The sequence below is a fragment of the Aphelocoma coerulescens genome, chromosome 27 (assembly GCF_041296385.1).
Source record: "Aphelocoma coerulescens isolate FSJ_1873_10779 chromosome 27, UR_Acoe_1.0, whole genome shotgun sequence".
NCBI lineage: Eukaryota > Metazoa > Chordata > Aves > Passeriformes > Corvidae > Aphelocoma > Aphelocoma coerulescens.
In genome coordinates, this window is record NC_091040.1 from 5207642 (window position 1) to 5225937 (window position 18296).

At 56.3% G+C, this 18296-nt stretch overlaps 1 protein-coding gene across 1 annotated transcript; it reads left to right on the forward strand.

Moving 5' to 3' along the window:
- The first annotated feature begins 18 nt into the window (after window positions 1–18).
- On the forward strand, window positions 19–18274 carry NMT1 (N-myristoyltransferase 1). The gene is made up of 12 exons (XM_068996217.1): window positions 19–304; window positions 6354–6468; window positions 7692–7836; window positions 10034–10152; window positions 10661–10752; window positions 11352–11468; window positions 12188–12358; window positions 12714–12822; window positions 13820–13990; window positions 14236–14403; window positions 14815–14952; window positions 16695–18274. The coding sequence occupies exons 1-12, from the start codon at window positions 75–77 to the stop codon at window positions 16713–16715; spliced, it is 1596 nt and encodes a 531-aa protein (XP_068852318.1). The 5' UTR covers window positions 19–74; the 3' UTR covers window positions 16716–18274.
- The last annotated feature ends 22 nt before the right edge of the window (window positions 18275–18296 follow it).

Below are 18296 nucleotides of genomic sequence, written 5' to 3' on the forward strand. Positions count from 1 at the left end.
GGCGCCCCGCCCCTAGACACCCCCAGAGACCGACGGGAATCGTAGTCCCAGCCCCGGCGCAGCCCGGCCCCCGCATGCCCACGCAGACTACCACTCCCGGCATGCCCCGCGGCCCACCGCCCAATCGCGGCGCGCTTTGTTGCGGGGGTGCGGCACGCGCGGAGGCCCCGTTCAAGATGGCGGACGACAGTGAGACAGCAGTGAGGCGGCCACCGGCGAGGCCTCCGCGGCCGGCGGCGGAGGAGAACGACCACGAGCATTGCAGCGACTGCGAGAACGAGGCGGAGCATGGCTCCAACCGGGGGTGAGTGGCGGCCGGGACCGCGTGCCGCGGCGGCGGCCGGGCCCATTGAGGCGAGGAGCGGCCGGGAAGTGCGAGGCGCCCCGCCCCCCGCGTGCGCTGATAGGTCGCTGGGCAGCATCCCGGGCAGCGATTGGTCGAGGCGCCCGTCAGTCTGGCGGGGGGCGGTGCCCATTCCCGCCCGCTGCGGGAGCGTGTCCGGAGCTCAGCGGGGCCGGGCGCGGCCGCGGCGCGGATGGGTGACGGCTGCGGTGGCTGCGGGGCGGCCGGGACGGCGCCGCGAGCGCCTTTTCCGGGCCGAAATAAGCCCAGTGAGCAGCTCTTCGTGGCCTTGCGTTAGGGTGTGTCTCCTCACATTCCCTCTGCCCTCCCGCACGAGCCCCAGCCCATTCCTGGCATCTCCGTCGCCGCGGTGACACCCAGGGTGATGGCACGGTTGGATGCGTGATCCTGCTTTCCGGAGCATGTGGCATCCCCGTGCCCTGGAATAATCCCGGGCTTCTGTACACTCATCCCGTCGTTATCCTAAACGCAGCCCAGGGTTTTGCAAAGCTCTGCCTACATTGTCTCGTGGTTGGAGGAGCGCAGCCTCCAGGGGTATGGAATGGTGGAATAACAACAACAAGGCAGGGAGCGAGCACAGGCAGCGAGGCACGTCCTTATCTCAGTAGGGAAGAGCTGGAATGCTTAACGTGGCACCCTCATTACTCACTGCATTAATTAATACGGTGCAGAGCTGCCTCCCCATGCCTGGGATTTGCGGGAGAGGCTTCATCCTCATTTCGCCTGGGAATGGGAACGTCAACGTGTGGCTTTCCAGAGGTTTCTGAAGGGTTTGCACTTTGTTCTTCCTGCACCTGAGCCTCACTGGGCTCCTCCTGCTCACCTGGTGCTGCTTGCCCACCCCTGCAGAGCAGAGACCATGGGCTTGGAGAGCCCTTCTCCCTCTATCAGCAGCTTTCCATAGGCAATCCTGCCTGCCCAGGAACCGGAGCGAATAAAAGGTCACACAAGAAATATCACAGAGGCTTTTTTTATGACAGCACAGCTGCCCATTTCTATTTTATTTGCCTCCCGGGTGTGGCACCGTGTCTCAGTTTAATCGGTTTAGCCGTGCTGGGGGAGATTTTTATTTTCTTTCCCTCTGACATGATTAGGTTTGTGGAAGCCAGAGCCGAGCAGAGGAGCAGACACGGTGCTCAATCACCACTGTTCCCCAGCCCAGCGGTTCCTCCTGCCCTTTGCCAGGAAAAGGCGTGTTTTGGAGCCCTCCTCAGATCCTGACGTGGGCATCACTCTGGCCACCTCGAGGAGCTGGAATACCACAAGCAGCCTGGGGACTATCCAGTAGGAAATAGTGTGGATATCTTGGGTAATAACACCAAAAGCCATAAGGAGCGTGAGGCAGGGAGGCTTTGGAGCTCTCTGGCAAGTTTCCTGTACCCCCAAAACCCAGCAGGGACCCACCAGGGAGAGACCAAGCAGTGGGAAAGAGGATGGTTTTCCTTCTGGATGCACAGTCATTAATTCTGTTGATTCCATACCATCTCATTACACTGGGGTGCGGGAGTGTTTCCGGTCACCCCAGTGACACTGTCCCCAAAAACAGGGCAGGGGAAGGGCTTTGAGCTGCCAGGGTTTGTAGAGCCCCACTCAGGGCCCTGCCCATGCCAGTTTGTGCTGGGAGTCACTGGATCTTGGCACTGAGGTTTAAAACATAAAAGTATTCCTGAGTGAAAGCAATACTTCCTTTCCTTTTAAGGACAGGAAAGAGGAATTGAGTTTCCTCAGCCTCAGTCATGTGTCAGCACTGGGAAGTGGCTGCACTGCTCTCTGCTGTGGCTCTCCAAGTTGATTTTCTGAAGAAAATAATCCCACTTTGTTATTTTTCGTATTTCCCTTTGTGTGGAGGGAGCTTCCACTGTGTCCCTGGTGGCTGGGGAGGGTTTATTCCCTGGTTCTGGAGAGGCAGGAACATTGCATGGGCTCAGCCTGGTGGGATTTGTCACCTCACAGGCATCGAGAGCAGCGGTGACACCAAGGATTGGAGCATCCCAGTCCTGTGAAACGGTTCCATTGTTGTCAAAACCATCTGGGGAAGCTGTTTGAGACAGAAGGAGTTCGGGAGCGCCCTGTGGCACAGCTGGGTTGTTGCCTGATGGGGTGTGAGGGAGCAGAGGGGCTTTTCCAGAGGGGCAGCTGTCGATGTGGTGATCCCTGCCTGCAGTGAGCCACAAGAAGGTATTCCTGGGACAAGCACTGAGCTCCCACATATGGGATTCAGTTGTAGGTGTAGGGAGCACACTGGTGGCACGCTGGGCTCCGAGAGCTGAGCTTTGCCATCTGGAGATCCTCCCTCCCTCCCTGCCACGGCCCCTAACGAGATTACAGAGATTACAGCCTAAGCACCGTGCCTGATTAGCCCCCGGGTTGGCAGAAGGATTTTCCAGCACCTAAATACGGAGCAGGGATCTATTCCTGCTCATCTGACTCCTTTCAGCCTCCCAGCAGACTGAGGGAACCGCCCAGGGCTGGAGTTCTTCCCCTTGTGCTTCCTCCCTCAAGTTTGGGAATACGGTGAGAACACCCATGGATCCAGGGGCTAGATCAGTGGGTGCTGAGCACCAGTTTGTTGCTGGATGTGTCTGGTGTTTTTCAGCCTCTAGAGGGGCTGAGCTGGTGGAGCACAGTCAGTCTGAGCAGGTCTCACTCTGAGCAAGCCCAGCCACTGTTTTTAGGTGCTTCCAAAAATCAGTTTTCAAGATCACTCAGGTTATGGGGGTTGTATTCTGGGCAGTGGTTGGTGCTGGAGCCTTTGCTTTCAGCTCAAGGAGCTGCCTGGTAATGGAAAGGAGGGATTGTAGTGCTGTGAATGGCCATGATGTGGGGATGCCTTTCCCAGGAGTAGGGAAAAGTGTTTTCCTTAGCCAGAAGAGAGACCATGGTGATCCCACAGGGAATCAGGAGGTGTGTTGCACAGTGCAGCCAGGGCACCCTTGTCCAGCTACCTCACCTCTCAAAGCACCAAGGAATGCAAAGGGATATGGGAGGAAAAAGGCATTAAGTGCAGCTGGGAAGGCCGTGGGCTGCTGGATGTGAGCTGGGCTGGCAGCTCACCCTTCCTGCTCCAGCCCTTTCGGCTTCATGGGTCAGGCCAGCTGCAGTAGTTGAGATTTTGGATGGTGGTGGCTTGTCCCAGGACACTGTTGGGGAATTGCCATTAATTTAGGGAATGTCTGAGAGGTGCAGTTACCCTGGGGAAAAAAGATATTTGCTTTCCTAAATAGATTTAAAATAGAAAATACCTGTAATTGTTGCTTCTCTGGGTGTAGCAAGTGGGAGCTTTGGGTTTTCCAGCATTTTCGTACATGCTGGTGACTCCTCTGCTGGATTGGTTTTCATCTCCTGGCTGGAGCAGGGCCCTTCCCCAGGCCATGCCACCTGGAATACAAAATCTCATCCCACCTTCTGCCACCCTGATTTCTTCCAGGTCACGCCAGCTTTGCTCATAAATCAGGGAGGAATTTTCTCAGCGCTTTCACCTGTGAGCCTGGCGTGATTGGGCCAAGCTCATTAGCACCAAGCTGGGAGTTGGCAGCTCTGATTTATGAAGCAAAGCGATGCTGACAGAGTATGAGGGGAGCATTTTGTCTGTCACAACTGACACCTGCAGCATCCCAATGTGCAGGTGAGCTGGGAACACGTGTCCATCTCCTTTGGAAGGGGCAACTTCCAGCGCCAGCCCTTGGGATATGCTCAAGAATTCTCCTGGTGCTGTCAGTTTGTGATGTTAAAATTGATAGGAAACGGTTTGGATGTGTTTAATGCAGCTCCAAGGTGGCTTTGCTCATCCCAGGACTTCAGCATGGCCAGGATCTGCCCGTGTTCCTCCCCAGAGAGTTAAAAAAGCCATCACACATTTGTCACTAAAATCAATAGTGGTGTCAGCAGCCCTGTGCTGGGATTGCTGCTGCTGTCATGTCCAAGCAGCATCTCCCGGGTGGAGGCAAAGCCCTTTCCTGGCAGTGGGAGGGAAGGTGAGATTCCCTCCAGGGATGGTTCAGCAGTGCCGCAGGATGCTGCTCCTTGGAGCTGCTGCTCCTTGGAGCTGCTCGTCCTCAGAGCTGTGGCTTTGCTCCTGCTCCTCTCTCTGCTCTCCTTCATGCTCTTCTGGAGAAGAGCTGGGGGCTTCTCTTTACCTCCTTTTGTGGAGCAGCTCACCTTGAGCCACTGCTTGTTCCCATGCCAGGAATGCTTCCCATCTCCTGGTGTTCCACACAGGCTCTGCTGATAGGTGGGAGTCCTTTTCCCCAGCATGTGCTGTCTGCAGAGTCTCTGCTGCTGTTCAGGTTTCATCCAGAGGAAAAGCTTCCCCAGCCCAGCAGCTCCGTGTCCTGCAAACCATCCTTCTCTGCTCCCCAGGACAATACAGCCCATCGTGTTGGCTTTCTGTGCTACATCCACAGGCACTTCCCGGCCTCATCCCTCAAAAAACGTTTATCCATCCACTTTTCCCTAGTTTCATAACCTTCTTGCTGCTCAGCCCAGGGATTGCCTAGAATGGTTGGGTTGGAAGGGACCTGGAGGATCATCCACTTCCAACCCCCTGCCATGGGCAGGGACACCTTGCACTTGCATTTCTTCAAGCTCTGTTCTCCTCCCAGCTCCTCCTTGTTCTGGCCATGCTGAAATAAATAGTTGGATGCTGCTCCAACATATTTTCCAGCACGTTTCTTCTTTTTTCTCCTGCTCCACCCTCTTCACCCCTATCTTGTGTTTGGTAAAGACATTAAACTGCTCTGGGAGTGAGCAGTGCTTTTGTGGGGAGACTCCAGTGCCTCTGGGCAGGTCAGATCTGTGGGGTTGTCCCTGCTGTGAGAGTTGTTTTGGGGTGCAAGGAAGGGAACACCTCTGTTGTAGAGTACAAATGCACTGGCTGTATCCTGACCCTTCTTGGCAGCTGTGAGGGACAGGACAGAGCTGAGCCATGTCCTGGCACCCGCTGTCCCCCAGCTTGCTTTGCAGGAGACCCCCTCGTGTTGGCAGCTGGCAGAGCTCTCCTGGCCCTTTCCCTCCCTTTTGCCTTTCATCCCTCCTCTCAGACCTGCTCCAGCCTCTCCAGGATTGAATTTCTCCCTGAGCCCTGACCCCTTGGAGGCTGTGGCCTTGTTTGGAGGCTCCCTTCGAGCTTGGAGTATCCCAGCTCCCCCATGCCTGTCCTGTGCCACGTCATCCCATGCAGGATCATGAGCTCATCGTCATGAGATCCCCTCTGCCATGCTGGGAGGAGGCACCTCTCCTGTGTTTTGGCATCAGGATGCTGCTGGAACAAAGGCCAGGCTCAGTGAGGGGTTTCATATCAGCAGCTGTTTGGGAATGGTCGTGATCTGGATGTCCAAGGCTGCCCTGCATCTGTGGAAGGAGGAGCTGTGCCCTGGTGTAGGTACTTCCCACCCTGCACTCCCAGAGATTTGCTCCTCAGTCTCAATTTTCCAGCTCCAGCATAACAATATAATAATTTTCCAATAAACAGCCTCGTCTCCGTAGAGCATCGCCTCTGCAGGTGAGGTGACACTTGGCACAGTGTCCTTGGCCACCGACCTCTCTGTGGTGCCAGGACCTGCTGTGGGGCCTTATCCCTGGGGCTGGACCAGTGTTTGCTTCTTCCACATCTATCCTTGGGCTTGGAGAGGGGGAGAAAGCCAAAGCTGGGCATCCCACCACTCCACAGGGTGGATTTGGGCGTGGGTGGCAGAGTGGGGTGATGTGACAGTGGGGATGTGATCTCTTGCAGCACAGGGCTCAGTCCCCACCTCTGAGCAAACCTGTGGGGTGGGAGGTGTTGGTGCTGGTCCCTTTTTGGGAGCTCACAGGGAGTTCTGTGCCGTGGGGTGGGTGCTTGGCTGCACCCTCCGTGCACGGAGTATTCCCCTTCCTGGAGACTTGGACTCAGCAGGGAGCCTGTATTTTCTTTAGAGTGCCTCAGAAACCAAACAAATGTTCTCCCAAAAGAAAGCCCCAAGGCTCCAATGATGTTTCTTTTGTTCCCCAGGGGCCTGAGTCCAGCAAATGACAGCGGAGCCAAAAAGAAGAAAAAGAAACCCAAACGGAAGAAAGAGAAAGGAGGAGGAGACCAGCCTGACCAGGCTCAGGACCAGCCGGTGAAGGTGACCGACCCCTTCCCGGAATCCCAGCCCCCCACAGCCAGCCAGCCCCATCCTGAACCACTCCAGTGCCACTTAGGGCAAGGAAAGAGTTCCCAGCCCTGGTTTTAGGCACTCAACTGCTCAAAAAACTTCAGATTTAGAGTGATTTCCCAGCCTGGCTCCATGTGTGGGAATTCCTGGTGGTGCAGAAGGTGTTTGCAGAGCACTCCGGGGATAATGCAGTCCTTGGCTGGATATCCCAGCCAGTTCCAGGGTCAGACTGGCACCTCCACGTTATTGTTCCCAGACACCAGCTGCCTGTCACAGGCAGGAGCTGCCACCTGCCAGCTCTGAGTCCTGCCCACAGCAGCACAGGGGTGACATCTGATGGTGTCGATTTTTTGCTTGATGATCACAGGAGCAGTAGCTGGGGAGAGCAGGGTCTATCTTATTCCCCTGGGCTTTGCCTGGTCCTCTCCAGCAGCCAGTGATTTGGGAAGCAGCATGGGACACACATGGCCCTCTTGTCCCCTCTGGTCCTGTGGCAGAGGACACACATCAGCAGAGGCTGTTTTCTGTCTGATGCCCAGTTCCCGTCCAAATATTTTGAATATTTTGTCCAACTGACTGTGCAGAGCTTTAAACTGGGGCTTTGTGTTTTTCAAACAAAATTCTTCGGGGATCAGAGAGGAGCTGGGGTTGGGAATTCAGTGCAGAGCCATCCACCCTGAGGAAGAGGAGGATGAAAGTGTCTTTCATCTTGACTCAACCTCTCTGCCTTGTCCCAGTCCATGGTGTCCAGGGATGCCTCTGGAAGCTGCAGTTTGTGGATACTGATTAGAGGGAGGAAGCTGAACAGTGAGAAAGAAAAGCCACTGAAGGAATCCCAAGTGCTGGGTGTGGGTTGATCCATCTGTCTCTGCAGGATGTCAGGTGGGGAGGTTTGCTCCTGGGGTTCACAGCACCCACTTAACTGAAGCTTAAAGCATTTTCAGAAAGTCCTTCCATCCCCTTTGTCCTAGGAGTGCCTAGAAACCAGGTCTGGGTGAGTGGCAGGTGGCTGATGAAAGGGTTCATCCATTCTGTCAAGGATTGAGGGTGGGAAGGGAGGTTCCTGCCTGCTCTCCCTTTCCTGGCAGCACCCACCCTGGATCAGCTCCAGGTTCCCCTAATGAGGAGCCCACATACAGACCTGGTGGCTCAGCTTACTCATTTTGCTTTCCACCCTCCTTTTCTGCCCTCAGGTGAACTCTTTACCCGCTGAGAGGATCCAGGAGATTCAAAAAGCCATCGAGCTCTTCTCTGTAGGTCAGGGCCCTGCCAAAACCATGGAGGAAGCCAGCAAGAGGAGCTACCAGTTCTGGGACACACAGCCAGTGCCCAAGCTAGGTATGTGCAGCCCCTCAACATCCTGTGGGCTCTGGGGGAGGCCTTGTGGTCCCCATGCTGCTCCAAGGAGCCTGGAGATGCTGATTTGTGGCTACCAAGTGAGTCCCTGCCTGGCCTGGGCTTCAAAGGCATCAAAACCACTTCTCCACCATTCAGCATCGTGGGCTGAATGGATGGGGAGGGTCTGGAGAGCTGTGCAAGCACTTTGTGGGGTACAGAGGGACAAGGAACCACTTCTGACATCAGACCTGATGCCTCCTGCATTTGTGCATTCCTTCATCCCTGGAGTCCTTAGCCCTGGAGTTGGGTCTCCCCAGCCCCCTGTACCCAAGTTTCACGTGTGGTGTTGCCACATCCTATGGACTCAGAGCTGTCCAGCTCTCCCCTTCCTGGAGGTTGAAGTTTCCCAGACAGGGATCCTTGGTGGGGAAGGTAACTCAGGGTGAGTTGGGACCTGATGGTGATGAGAGCAGCTCTGGGAGGCAGCTCCATGTGCTGAGCTGCCACATCCTTGGTGTGCTGAGCTGCCACATCCTTGGTGTGCTGAGCTGCCACATCCTTGGTGTGCTGGGCTCACATCCCTCTCTGGCACAAGCAGGAGCTGCAGCTGAGCCCAGAGAGGGGAAGCACAAACATCAAAGCATCTCTACCCCAAGCTGCCGTGAGCATCTAAGGATGGGAAGCCCCATCTCTTGGTCCCCTCTTTGCCCTGTGAACATCCCAGAGGTGCTTCCCAGCTCTAGTCCCTGTTCCAGCCCTTCCTCTTGCTCCTGACAGCCTGTGGCAGTGATCTGCTGCTGACACCATGGCAGGAGCTCTCAGAGCAGAAGTGACAGGAGAGCTGCCTGGCTGGAAGGTGCTCATTCCCAGGCTGATTGGGGTGCCTGGGATGAGAGACTTTAGTCTCTCCTCCTCTCCATCCCCCAGAGCTCAGGGGAACTAGGGAATGAGACAAACCCACACTTTCTAGATTTATCCATAACTGGCCATGGCTTCAAATTTGCTGCTTTTCAGTATTTCCCCTCATGGGGTTGTGTCTCTTTTGCTGCAGATGCAGTGTTTGATTCCCATTCCGTGATGTCCACACCACTCTGAGACCTTTTTGGCTCTCAAAAACTTTCCTGGGAGCAACAGTCTCAGCTTTAAGTTGGGAAAATCACAGTGAGATGACACTGTCATATGAGACATCAGAGCTTGGTCTTGCGTTTGCCCTTTTTTCTGGGCACGCTGGACATGGGAAACATCATTTCTGCTTGGGAAAACCCTGGGGGAAGGGTGGAAGGTGTCTCCTGGGGAGTGGGAGGCACAAAGCAGCTCATTCCTCCCAACACCATGGTGGTGGCTGTGCCCTGGCTGTGCCTGGCTGCCAGCCACTCCCCGTGTCCCAGCGCTCCTCGTGGTGCTGGCAGGCTCTGGCACACGGCATTACGGACATGGGGCTATTTAGGGCTGGATAACAGAAGTGCTGTGGGATTTTTGGGGCCAGATCTCAGAGCAGTTCAGCACCTGTTCAAAACAGAGAGGGCGGCCAGGGGTGAGCGTTTCTGGAAGCTGCCTGGGGTGGGTGTGATGGGGGAAGTTTTTGCTCTGGGCTTTCATCACCTCCCCATTGCTTGGAAACCTTTTCAATGCCTTTTTAAGGGAATTCCTAATTAGCACAACTCACTTTTCTTGGCAGCACTGAAGTGATGCTGCTGGACCGACATCCCCGAGAAAGCCGGAGCTTGAGCCGACGTCTCCTGGCTGAATCAGGGCCTTTAGGAGTCAGTGGTTTTACAACAAAAGTTGTGTTGTTCACTGCAGCTCTTCCTTAGACACAGTGGACAGGAAACCCTGGCACTTGCCAAGTGGCAGTGGCCAGAGCTGGCAGGGATCAGCATCCCATGGAGGGGCTCACGGGAAAGTGCTGGCCCAGGCTGGGACTGTGGGGAGGGGGAAAGATCAGGATCACGTGTGGAGCTGGAGGGTGTAGCTGTGGCCGTGTTTGGTCACCCAATGGGCTCCACTGTTGCCCTGGAAGGAGTTTTGATTCCCTGCCCATTGTCAAATCCCAAACTGGGTGGGTAAAGTGACAGTCCCTGTCTGCCACTCCAGGGGTGGGAGATGTGAGGCACGTTGCACACCAGACTGAGGTGTTGGGGAGGCTTGGCCTCACGCAGTAGAGAACTTCTTCATGGCTGTGTGCTCTGTCCTACAGGAGAAGTGGTGAACACCCACGGTCCGGTGGAGCCGGACAAGGACAATATCCGCCAGGAGCCGTACACCCTGCCCCAGGGCTTCACCTGGGATGCCCTGGACCTGGGGGATAGAGGTGTGGTGAGTACAGGCAGCTCGGCATGCGCGTGTTGGGAGTGTCTCGGATGGCAGTTCAATGCTTGGACTATTGGAGATGGTTTTGGGGATGGAAATGTGTCCTTCACCACAGCAGGCGACTCTCTGGCTCTGTCACACCATCTCCTTGGGCTTGGATGGGTCTGATTCCCCCCACTCCAGTGCCCTTTTAACCATCCCAGATTGGCCAGCTTGGCCTGGTTTCTTCAGGGGGCTGTACAGATGCCTGAAGCCAGTTTTCCCTTAGGAAGAGCCTTTAGAGCATGACCCACCTCCCTAGGAAGTGGCACAGGGCTCACCCGTGTCCTGCTGCTGCCCCTGCTCTGTGTGGCACTGGTCCAGGACCTCGGAGCAGGGCGATGTGCCAGGAGCAGGGACATGGCCGCACATGGTGCCCCAGTGCTGTGGCCACACACAAAGTGTTCAGGGTCCTGTCTGGGGGCAGGTGATGGCTGAGTAACCTCCTTAACCCCCGTGCTCTGTGCTGCTGCAGCTGAAGGAGCTCTACACACTGCTCAACGAGAACTACGTGGAGGACGATGACAACATGTTCCGGTTCGATTACTCGCCCGAGTTCCTGCTGTGGTGAGTGGCACCAGCAGTGCAGAGCAGAGGGTGTGGGATGCTGACAAGCCTGATCCTGGTGACAGGGCTGCAGCTGCTTTTGCTTATCCCATCTCCCTTCCTCCTGAAATGTCCCTTCCCCATCTGTCACTGTGTACAGTGTCCCAGGGACACAGTGAGAGGGGCTGTCACCCAGCCCTGCCTGCCTCGGGCTCCTTCGAGATCTGGGAGCTTAAAAGTGGACTTTTTTCCTCTTTGGTTTGATCTCTCAAGTGTTTGTGAAAATCCCAGTAGCTGAGGAATTCCTCAGTGCCCTGGAGCTATGGGATGAAGGCAGCTGGCAGCAATTACCCTTGGAGTCCTATTGCAGCAGAGCTGCTGTTTCTTCAGGGTGTTCCTGAATCGAGGAACAGGGACTTCCTCCTGTGTCCCTAGTGAGGACTGGCCATGGGGTGCAGGAATTGCCCCGGATCCCAACAGTCCTTGTCACATCACTGTCACCCTCTCATCCTCTTGCTGCGAGCAGGACACCGGGTGTCCCAGGGCAGGGTGGGAGGCAGGAGCAGGTACACCAGGGACCTTGGATGGGAGGTGACTGCTGAGGTGTGTCCCCTCCCCAGGGCACTGCGTCCTCCAGGCTGGCTGCCCCAGTGGCACTGTGGGGTCCGAGTGGTCTCCAGCAAGAAGCTGGTGGGATTTATCAGCGCGATTCCAGCCACCATCCACATCTATGACACGTGAGTGCTGCTCCACTGCATTTCTCACTCTGCCCCTTGCTGACACCTGGGGCTTTTTGGGTCTGGCTACATTGTCTTCCCCAGCCCACAGCCAGACCTGCACCCTTCAGCTTTGGAGATGTTTTGCTCCTTGGAGGGGAAGATGGGGGATATTTAAGATTGGCAGGGAGGTTCTGGGCAGGAACATCTTGTAGTTAACCACTGTGAAGGATGTTTTCCTCAATGAGTTAGATTAACTTAGAGCTCTGGCTTACAGAAATCATCAGGGCTAGATGGAGATGGAGGATCATAGAATATCCTGAGCTGGAAGGGATCTCCAAGGATCATCCAGTCCAGCTCCTAGCCCTAGGGCAGCCTAACAATCCCACCCAGTGCCTGAGAGTGTTGTCCAAACTCTCCTGGAGCTCTGGCAGCCTTGGGGCTTTGACCATTCCCTGGGGAGCCTCTTCCCAGGAGATTCCCTGAGCAGTGTCCAGCCACTCTCTGGGGGAAGAACCTTTCCCTAATCTGCAACCTGACCCTCCCCTGACACAGATTCAGACCATTTTCTCTGGGAAAGCTTAAGGGAGGGTTCTCCAAACCCAGCCCCTGCCCCTTCCCTGAGGCGTTGATTCCTCATTCCCTTGAGAGGGTTTGGAGGTAGCTTGCCCAGGGTGTTGATCTGATCCTCCCAAGTCAGGACAGTCAAGCCTCATGCTCTGCATTGTTTCTTGCCCAAGAGAGAAGAAGATGGTGGAGATAAACTTCCTGTGTGTCCACAAAAAGCTGCGCTCGAAACGGGTGGCTCCGGTTCTGATCCGTGAGATCACGAGGAGGGTGCATCTGGAGGGGATCTTCCAGGCTGTTTACACTGCGGGAGTGGTGCTGCCAAAGCCTGTGGGGACTTGCAGGTGAGTGTCTGTGGCTCTCCCAAGATTTCTGTGTGCAGACCTTCCCTTCCCGAGGTCCCTTCTGTGGCCAGTAGTGTCTGTGGGATTCCCCGGGACAGGAAAGAGTGATCCCAGCCCAGGTTTCTCCTCCCACGCTGTCCTTCCAGGATTAAGTGCAGTGGCTTTGCTAAAGCTGCTCATGTAACACAGGAGAGGAGGCTTTGGCAGCACAAGCACTTCAGAACCGTGTTTCTCTCTGTGGGGAGCTGCTGGCCTGATGTTCTCACTTGCCCTCGTGGCAGCCATGGGAACCTCGTGCCCCGTGGCCGCCCCGCTGCCCCAGAACGAGTCTCCCACTGCCAGTGTGTTTCTGCAGGTATTGGCACCGCTCCCTGAATCCTCGGAAACTCATCGAGGTCAAATTTTCCCACCTGAGCAGGAACATGACTATGCAACGTACCACGAAGCTTTACCGGCTGCCCGAGGTGGGTGCCAGCCGGGAGCAGAGCTCAGGGCTTGCTCCTCGCTGGGCAGAGGGAGAGGCACAAACATCCTGGTCGAGGTCACATCCTCTGCCTGGAGAGCCAGGGTTTGTTCCATGTAGTAAATGACTCTGTCAAGCAGTTGTGCTTTATTTAATCTTTATGTATTTTTGCCTGGGTACCTGCATTTTAAGGGCAAATTCTTGCAGTTAGAGGACCCTGTGAGCTTTTGTTTGCTGGTGAGTCACAGCCTGTCGTCCTGGTAAAACGAGCAGGCAGATGTGACAGCCTTCATCTGTCCAAACACAGCCTCGGTGTGACCTTGGATTGGATTAGTCCCTCATTCTTCAGTCACACTGATCAGTTCTGGCACTGCAGTTGTCCTGCTGGGGAAGTTCCCCAGCTGGAGATGGAAGAGGAAAAAAAACAAACAATGCATTAAAATTGCCACCACCTTCCCCGACCTTGTTGGCTCCTTTCAGTCAGCCAGAGCTGCCCCTTGGGGTGGAAAGTGCTGCTTTCATGATGGGCAGCTCCCATCTCCTGCCTCCCACAGCCACACAGGCAGCAGTTGCTGGGCTGGAGCTACTGGTTTTTGCACAGAAACTCAGCCCCAAAACGGATCTGGGCTTGCTGAGCCATCCCAACCCTAGATTAGTAATTGAGGCCAACTGGGAGTAACATCTTGTGGAGCCTGGGACGCATCTCCCAGCCTGTGCCCGCTGTGGGGGGGGAACAGGAACCTGGAGGGAAACAGAGAGTTTGTGTCATTAGTGGGACCTGACCTGCTGCTTGGGGATTTGGGACATGCTGTGCTCTCTGTGATCTTTGCCATCAGTGTCACGGCCGATCACATCCATCCTTTGCTGGGCACACAGGGCTGGGGGGCTGAAAATGGGCTGATCTAAGCAGGGAGCATCTCTGTGCTGCTTGCTGGAAAGCCCTTGGGTGATGAAAACCACTGTGCAAGCAACGAAACAACTTGTCCCACTTTCTGTAGACTCCCAAGACTCCCGGCTTGCGGCCCATGGAGCACAAGGACATCTCTGCTGTGCACAAGCTCTTGACCGAGTACCTGAAGCAGTTCCACCTGACCCCTGTGATGAGCCGAGAGGAGGTGGAGCACTGGTTCTTACCTCAGGAGAACATCATCGACACCTTTGTGGTAGAGGTGAGGGGCAGGAGCAGGATGGGAGGGGTGTTTTCCTGAGCTTTTGTCTCCACTGGAGCTGTGGGAGCGATCAGGAAGGGGCTCCATGCCCCTCTGGGATGGGAGTTTGCTGGAGGATGGTGCCTCCATCCTGGGATTCCCTGAGTCTCCCTACACCCATCACTCCAACTGGCAGAGCCCCTCTAAGGCTCTGGCCAGGCTTTATGCCAGCCTGACATGTCGTGATGTCCCTTCTTGCCTTCCAGAGTGCCCCGGGAGAGGTGACAGACTTCCTGAGCTTCTACACGCTGCCCTCCACCATCATGAACCACCCGACTCACAAGAGCCTGAAAGCTGCTTATTCCTTCTACAACGTTCACACCAAGACGCCTCTCATCGACCTCATGAGTGACGCGCTCATCCTCGCCAAGTCGGTGAGGGATGGCAGGGATGTGGTGGCACCGTGGGACACTGGGCAGCTCACCAGGAGCTCACCAGGAAACTCACTGGGCAGCTTGCTGCAGGCTCGCCACCCTTGGGTTTGTGGGAAGGGCTTGTTCCCAGGGCTGTAGAAATCCAAATCCTAAAGGATCTGCCACCCAGGAGAGGGATGCAGAGGTGCTCTGAACCGTGCAGCTCATGGTGGGCTGAGCTCAGGGTGTTACTCATGTCCTACAGCAAACAGTCCTGTAGTAGCTGGTTTGAGGCTGGGGACGCCAAGGCTGAGCTCTTCCCTTTTTCTGGGGTTCAAAGCTGGGCAGGAGAGGGGGCCAGGCTGCTCACAGGTGGGAGGAGCTCCCCAGCACAAAAGCAGGAACTGATGGCTTCATGTATTCCATGTGCAGAAAGGATTTGACGTCTTCAATGCACTGGATCTCATGGAAAACAAAACCTTCCTGGAGAAGCTGAAGTTCGGGATCGGGGACGGGAACCTGCAGTATTACCTGTACAATTGGAAGTGTCCCAGCATGGCACCAGAGAAGGTCAGTGCTGTGAGGAGGGGTCTCATCCCCGTAGCCCTGGGGACATGAGTTTGGTGTCACCCACACCTCGGCATTCCCAGCCCAGCCGGTGTCCTCGCAGTGTCACACACGGTGATGGGTGTCAGCTCCCTGTGCCATCCCCCTGTGCCTGCACAGAGCGTGTCCCTGGGGAAAATCCTTCCACGCTCATCTTCCAAAGCTAATTTTATTCCTGGACTAGTGCAGGTTCAGTCCTTCCCCTCACACCAACCTCTTCCCTCTGAGGAAGGAGGCCAGGCACAGAGGAGACAGCAGAGGGATGTGACACTGGGGGTTGTGGCAGTTGCCTGTGATCCCGCACAGGGACCCGGCTGTCACTGCACAGCCCTGGGTGCCAGTGTGTCCTGGTGGGGTGGGAGAAGCAGCCACCCCTCTGGAGAGAGCAGACAGGCTGGAGCAGGACCTGTGACAAAGGAGCTCTGCCACCACATGCAGGGGGCTGAGCCACGGGATCCCAGGATGTCATTTGTCCCCAGGGCCAGCAGCTTGTAGGGCCAGCAGCCTGTTCCCCACTGACCTGCCCCCAGAGCTGTGCTGCAGCCCACTCTGCCTGCCCTGGGCCATTCTGAGGCAGCACCTGCTTGCTGCTGTCCCTCCACCCCAGAGATGTGATTCAGCATCTCTCCAGTCCACAGTCACCTTGCAGAGGATGGTGCTTGAGAACCAGAATCTGCCCAGCTACATCACAGCTAATTAATGCCTTAACAGCTAATTAATGCCTTGATGGCAGTCACAGGGCTTTGATTCCCTGGTGTGAAGCCAGGTCTGTCTCTGGGCACAAGCCCATGTGCCCTGAACCAGCCTCACTCACTTGCTGAGCCTCCTAGGAAGCCCTGGGAGGTCCCGAGGAGGTGTCAGCAATCCCTGGGAGCGCTGGTGGGTGGGAGAGCCTGATGCTGGGAATGCTTCCTGTGGTGGGGCTGCCTCTGGGTCCACTGGGTCAGAGCACATGACCAGCCACCAGCACATCCTGGAGAGTCCCCAGCAGTGCCAGCTGCCTGTGCAGGGACATGTCCAGGACTAGGCTTTTGGGAAGCAGCTTCTCCCAAGTCACAGAATGGTTTGGGTTGGAGGGGACCTTAAAAGAGTACCTTGTTCCACCCCTGTCGCAGGCAGCAACACCTTCCACTGTCCGAGGTCGTTCCAAGCCCCATCCAACCTGGCCTGGGACAGTGCCGGGGATGGGGCAGCCACAGCTTCTCTGGGCACCCTGTGCCAGGGCCTCCCCGCCCTCACAGGGAGGAATTCCTTCCCAATATCGCATCTGGCAGTGAGAAGCCATTGCCCCTTGTTCTGTCACTCCAGGCCCTTGTCCAAAGTTCCTCTTGGAGCCCCTTTAGGCACTGGAAGGGGCTCTGAGGCCTCCCTGGAGCCTTCTCCAGGCTAAGCAACCCCAGCTCATAGGAGAGGTGTTCCATCCCTCTATTCATCATGAGCTCAGAAACATCTTTGGCTCATGAATCAAGGTTGTCTCATAACCTGATTGGGTTTGTCACACCCCAAACATTGGTCACCTCCCCAGATCAGAGCTGGGCAGGGCCCGTGTGCCCATTCTGCCACAAACCCAGGGCTTTGCTGCTCTCAAATATCCCAAAACCAGTGGGGAAACCCACACAGACAGCACTGAGCCCTCCCGGCTGCGTCCACGCGGAGCTGGGATCGGAGCAGAGGACATGTCCTGACTCCATTTCCATTGCTCCCAGGTCGGATTGGTGCTGCAGTAAGGGAGCCCTTGCCAGGAGAGCGTGGAGGAGCCGGGCCTGCCGAGGTGCTGCCCTCATCCATTCTGCCAAAGCTGGACCTGCACCAGGAGAGGGGGACTGGAGCCGCCGCCCCCGCTGCCGTCAGCCGTCTCCTTGTTTGATTTAATTGCATCCTCGTAAAGACATGATCAAGGGAATGTAACTGCTGAAACTAGATCATGATTGGCATATAATGGATTTAACGGGTGAATAATAAAAGTATATATTATATATATTTTAAATCTTTCCTGTTCCCAACTGCCATGAGTTGCATTCGGCTGCTGAAGGTCACCACTGGGCCGCTGGACCGGGACTTTTCTGCATGGGGACAGCTGAGGCTGATGCTGCGGCGCCGGCATGCTGGAGCACTGGGACGTGGTGGGCCAGTGGCCAAACCCTCCCACCTGCCCCGAGAGTGCTTCGGGCTCTCCCCTGCTCGGCTTTTTGCCCCCAGTTTGCTCCTGACTCTGTTAAACAGGGCCCCTCCCCATGGGCTCCGGGAGCACGTCGAGATTCCTTTCCAAGGGCTATTTGTGCAAGCGATGCCTTGTCCCATCTCCTGCCCAGCCACGGAGACTCCAACCCTTCCTGCTCGACGGGGCGAGTGCTGAACCGAGGGGCAGCAGCGCCCAAAGATCCGGGGGGGATTCGGCTCCGGAGCGTGTCTGGCACACCCCGCTCTGCTCGGACTCCTGGGGCTCCTTCCCCTCAGCCTCCCCCATGGGGCTGCGGGCACCGGGGGATGCTCCATTGCCACTGCCACACTTCCAGCCTCTCTGCTCAGCTGCTTTTCTCTGGAAGCATGGAAATACGGATACAGCATCACCCCGGAGCTTCAGCCTCCCCACCCACCCCGGTGCCTCCACCACCAGCTCCCGCTGTCACCTCGTGCCGTGGGATCCGCCGAGATAAAGGAAATGTTTTCATGGAAAACCTTCATCCCATCGAGATCTTTTGGGAAAGGAGTGCCCGGACAGCCTCCTGCCATGCCATGAACCTTGTCCACCCAGAGCTCCGAGATTCTCCTGCCTGCCCAGCCAAAGGTTTCCAAAGCTGCACACCAAGGCCAAGACCCCGTCTATGCACTCCCACGCCTCCCTGTCCCTGCGTGTCCCTGTCACACCCCGTGGCACCAAGGACCCTGAGAGCCTGTGCCCACCCCAGCCTGGACCTGTGGGGCCTCAGTGGGGACCAGGAGCCCATCACATCCCCCCTGGCAGTGCCATCACATCCACCCCTGCTTGGGGTCCTGTGTCACCTATGCAAGTACCTCTGTGTCCCCTCCTGTGTCCCTGCTGTCCTGTGTGGGTGGGGGACACCCGGTGGGATCCTTCCCCTGTCCCCATGGCAGGTTTGAGGGCTGCTCCAATGAATCCCCCCAGCTTCCATGGGTGCAGCACCCATGGGTGCTTGGCAGCTCCCCAGGGCACCACTGGTTTGGGGGTGGGTTCAGCCCTGATCCACCCACGATGGGCCCTGGGGCGTGACAGGGACACTGGGACAGGCTCTGTTAAAATAAAACCTTTATTTGACTGGCTTGATCCCAGGGTGTAATCTGTGACT

Coding starts and splice junctions, on each gene's coding strand:
- NMT1 (XM_068996217.1), top strand. CDS start 75: ATGCCCACGCAGACTACCACTCCCGGCATGCCCCGCGGCCCACCGCCC. Junction 12,823..13,819: donor AGCTTTACCGGCTGCCCGAG/GTGGGTGCCAGC, acceptor CACTTTCTGTAG/ACTCCCAAGACTCCCGGCTT. Junction 14,404..14,814: donor CGCTCATCCTCGCCAAGTCG/GTGAGGGATGGC, acceptor TTCCATGTGCAG/AAAGGATTTGACGTCTTCAA.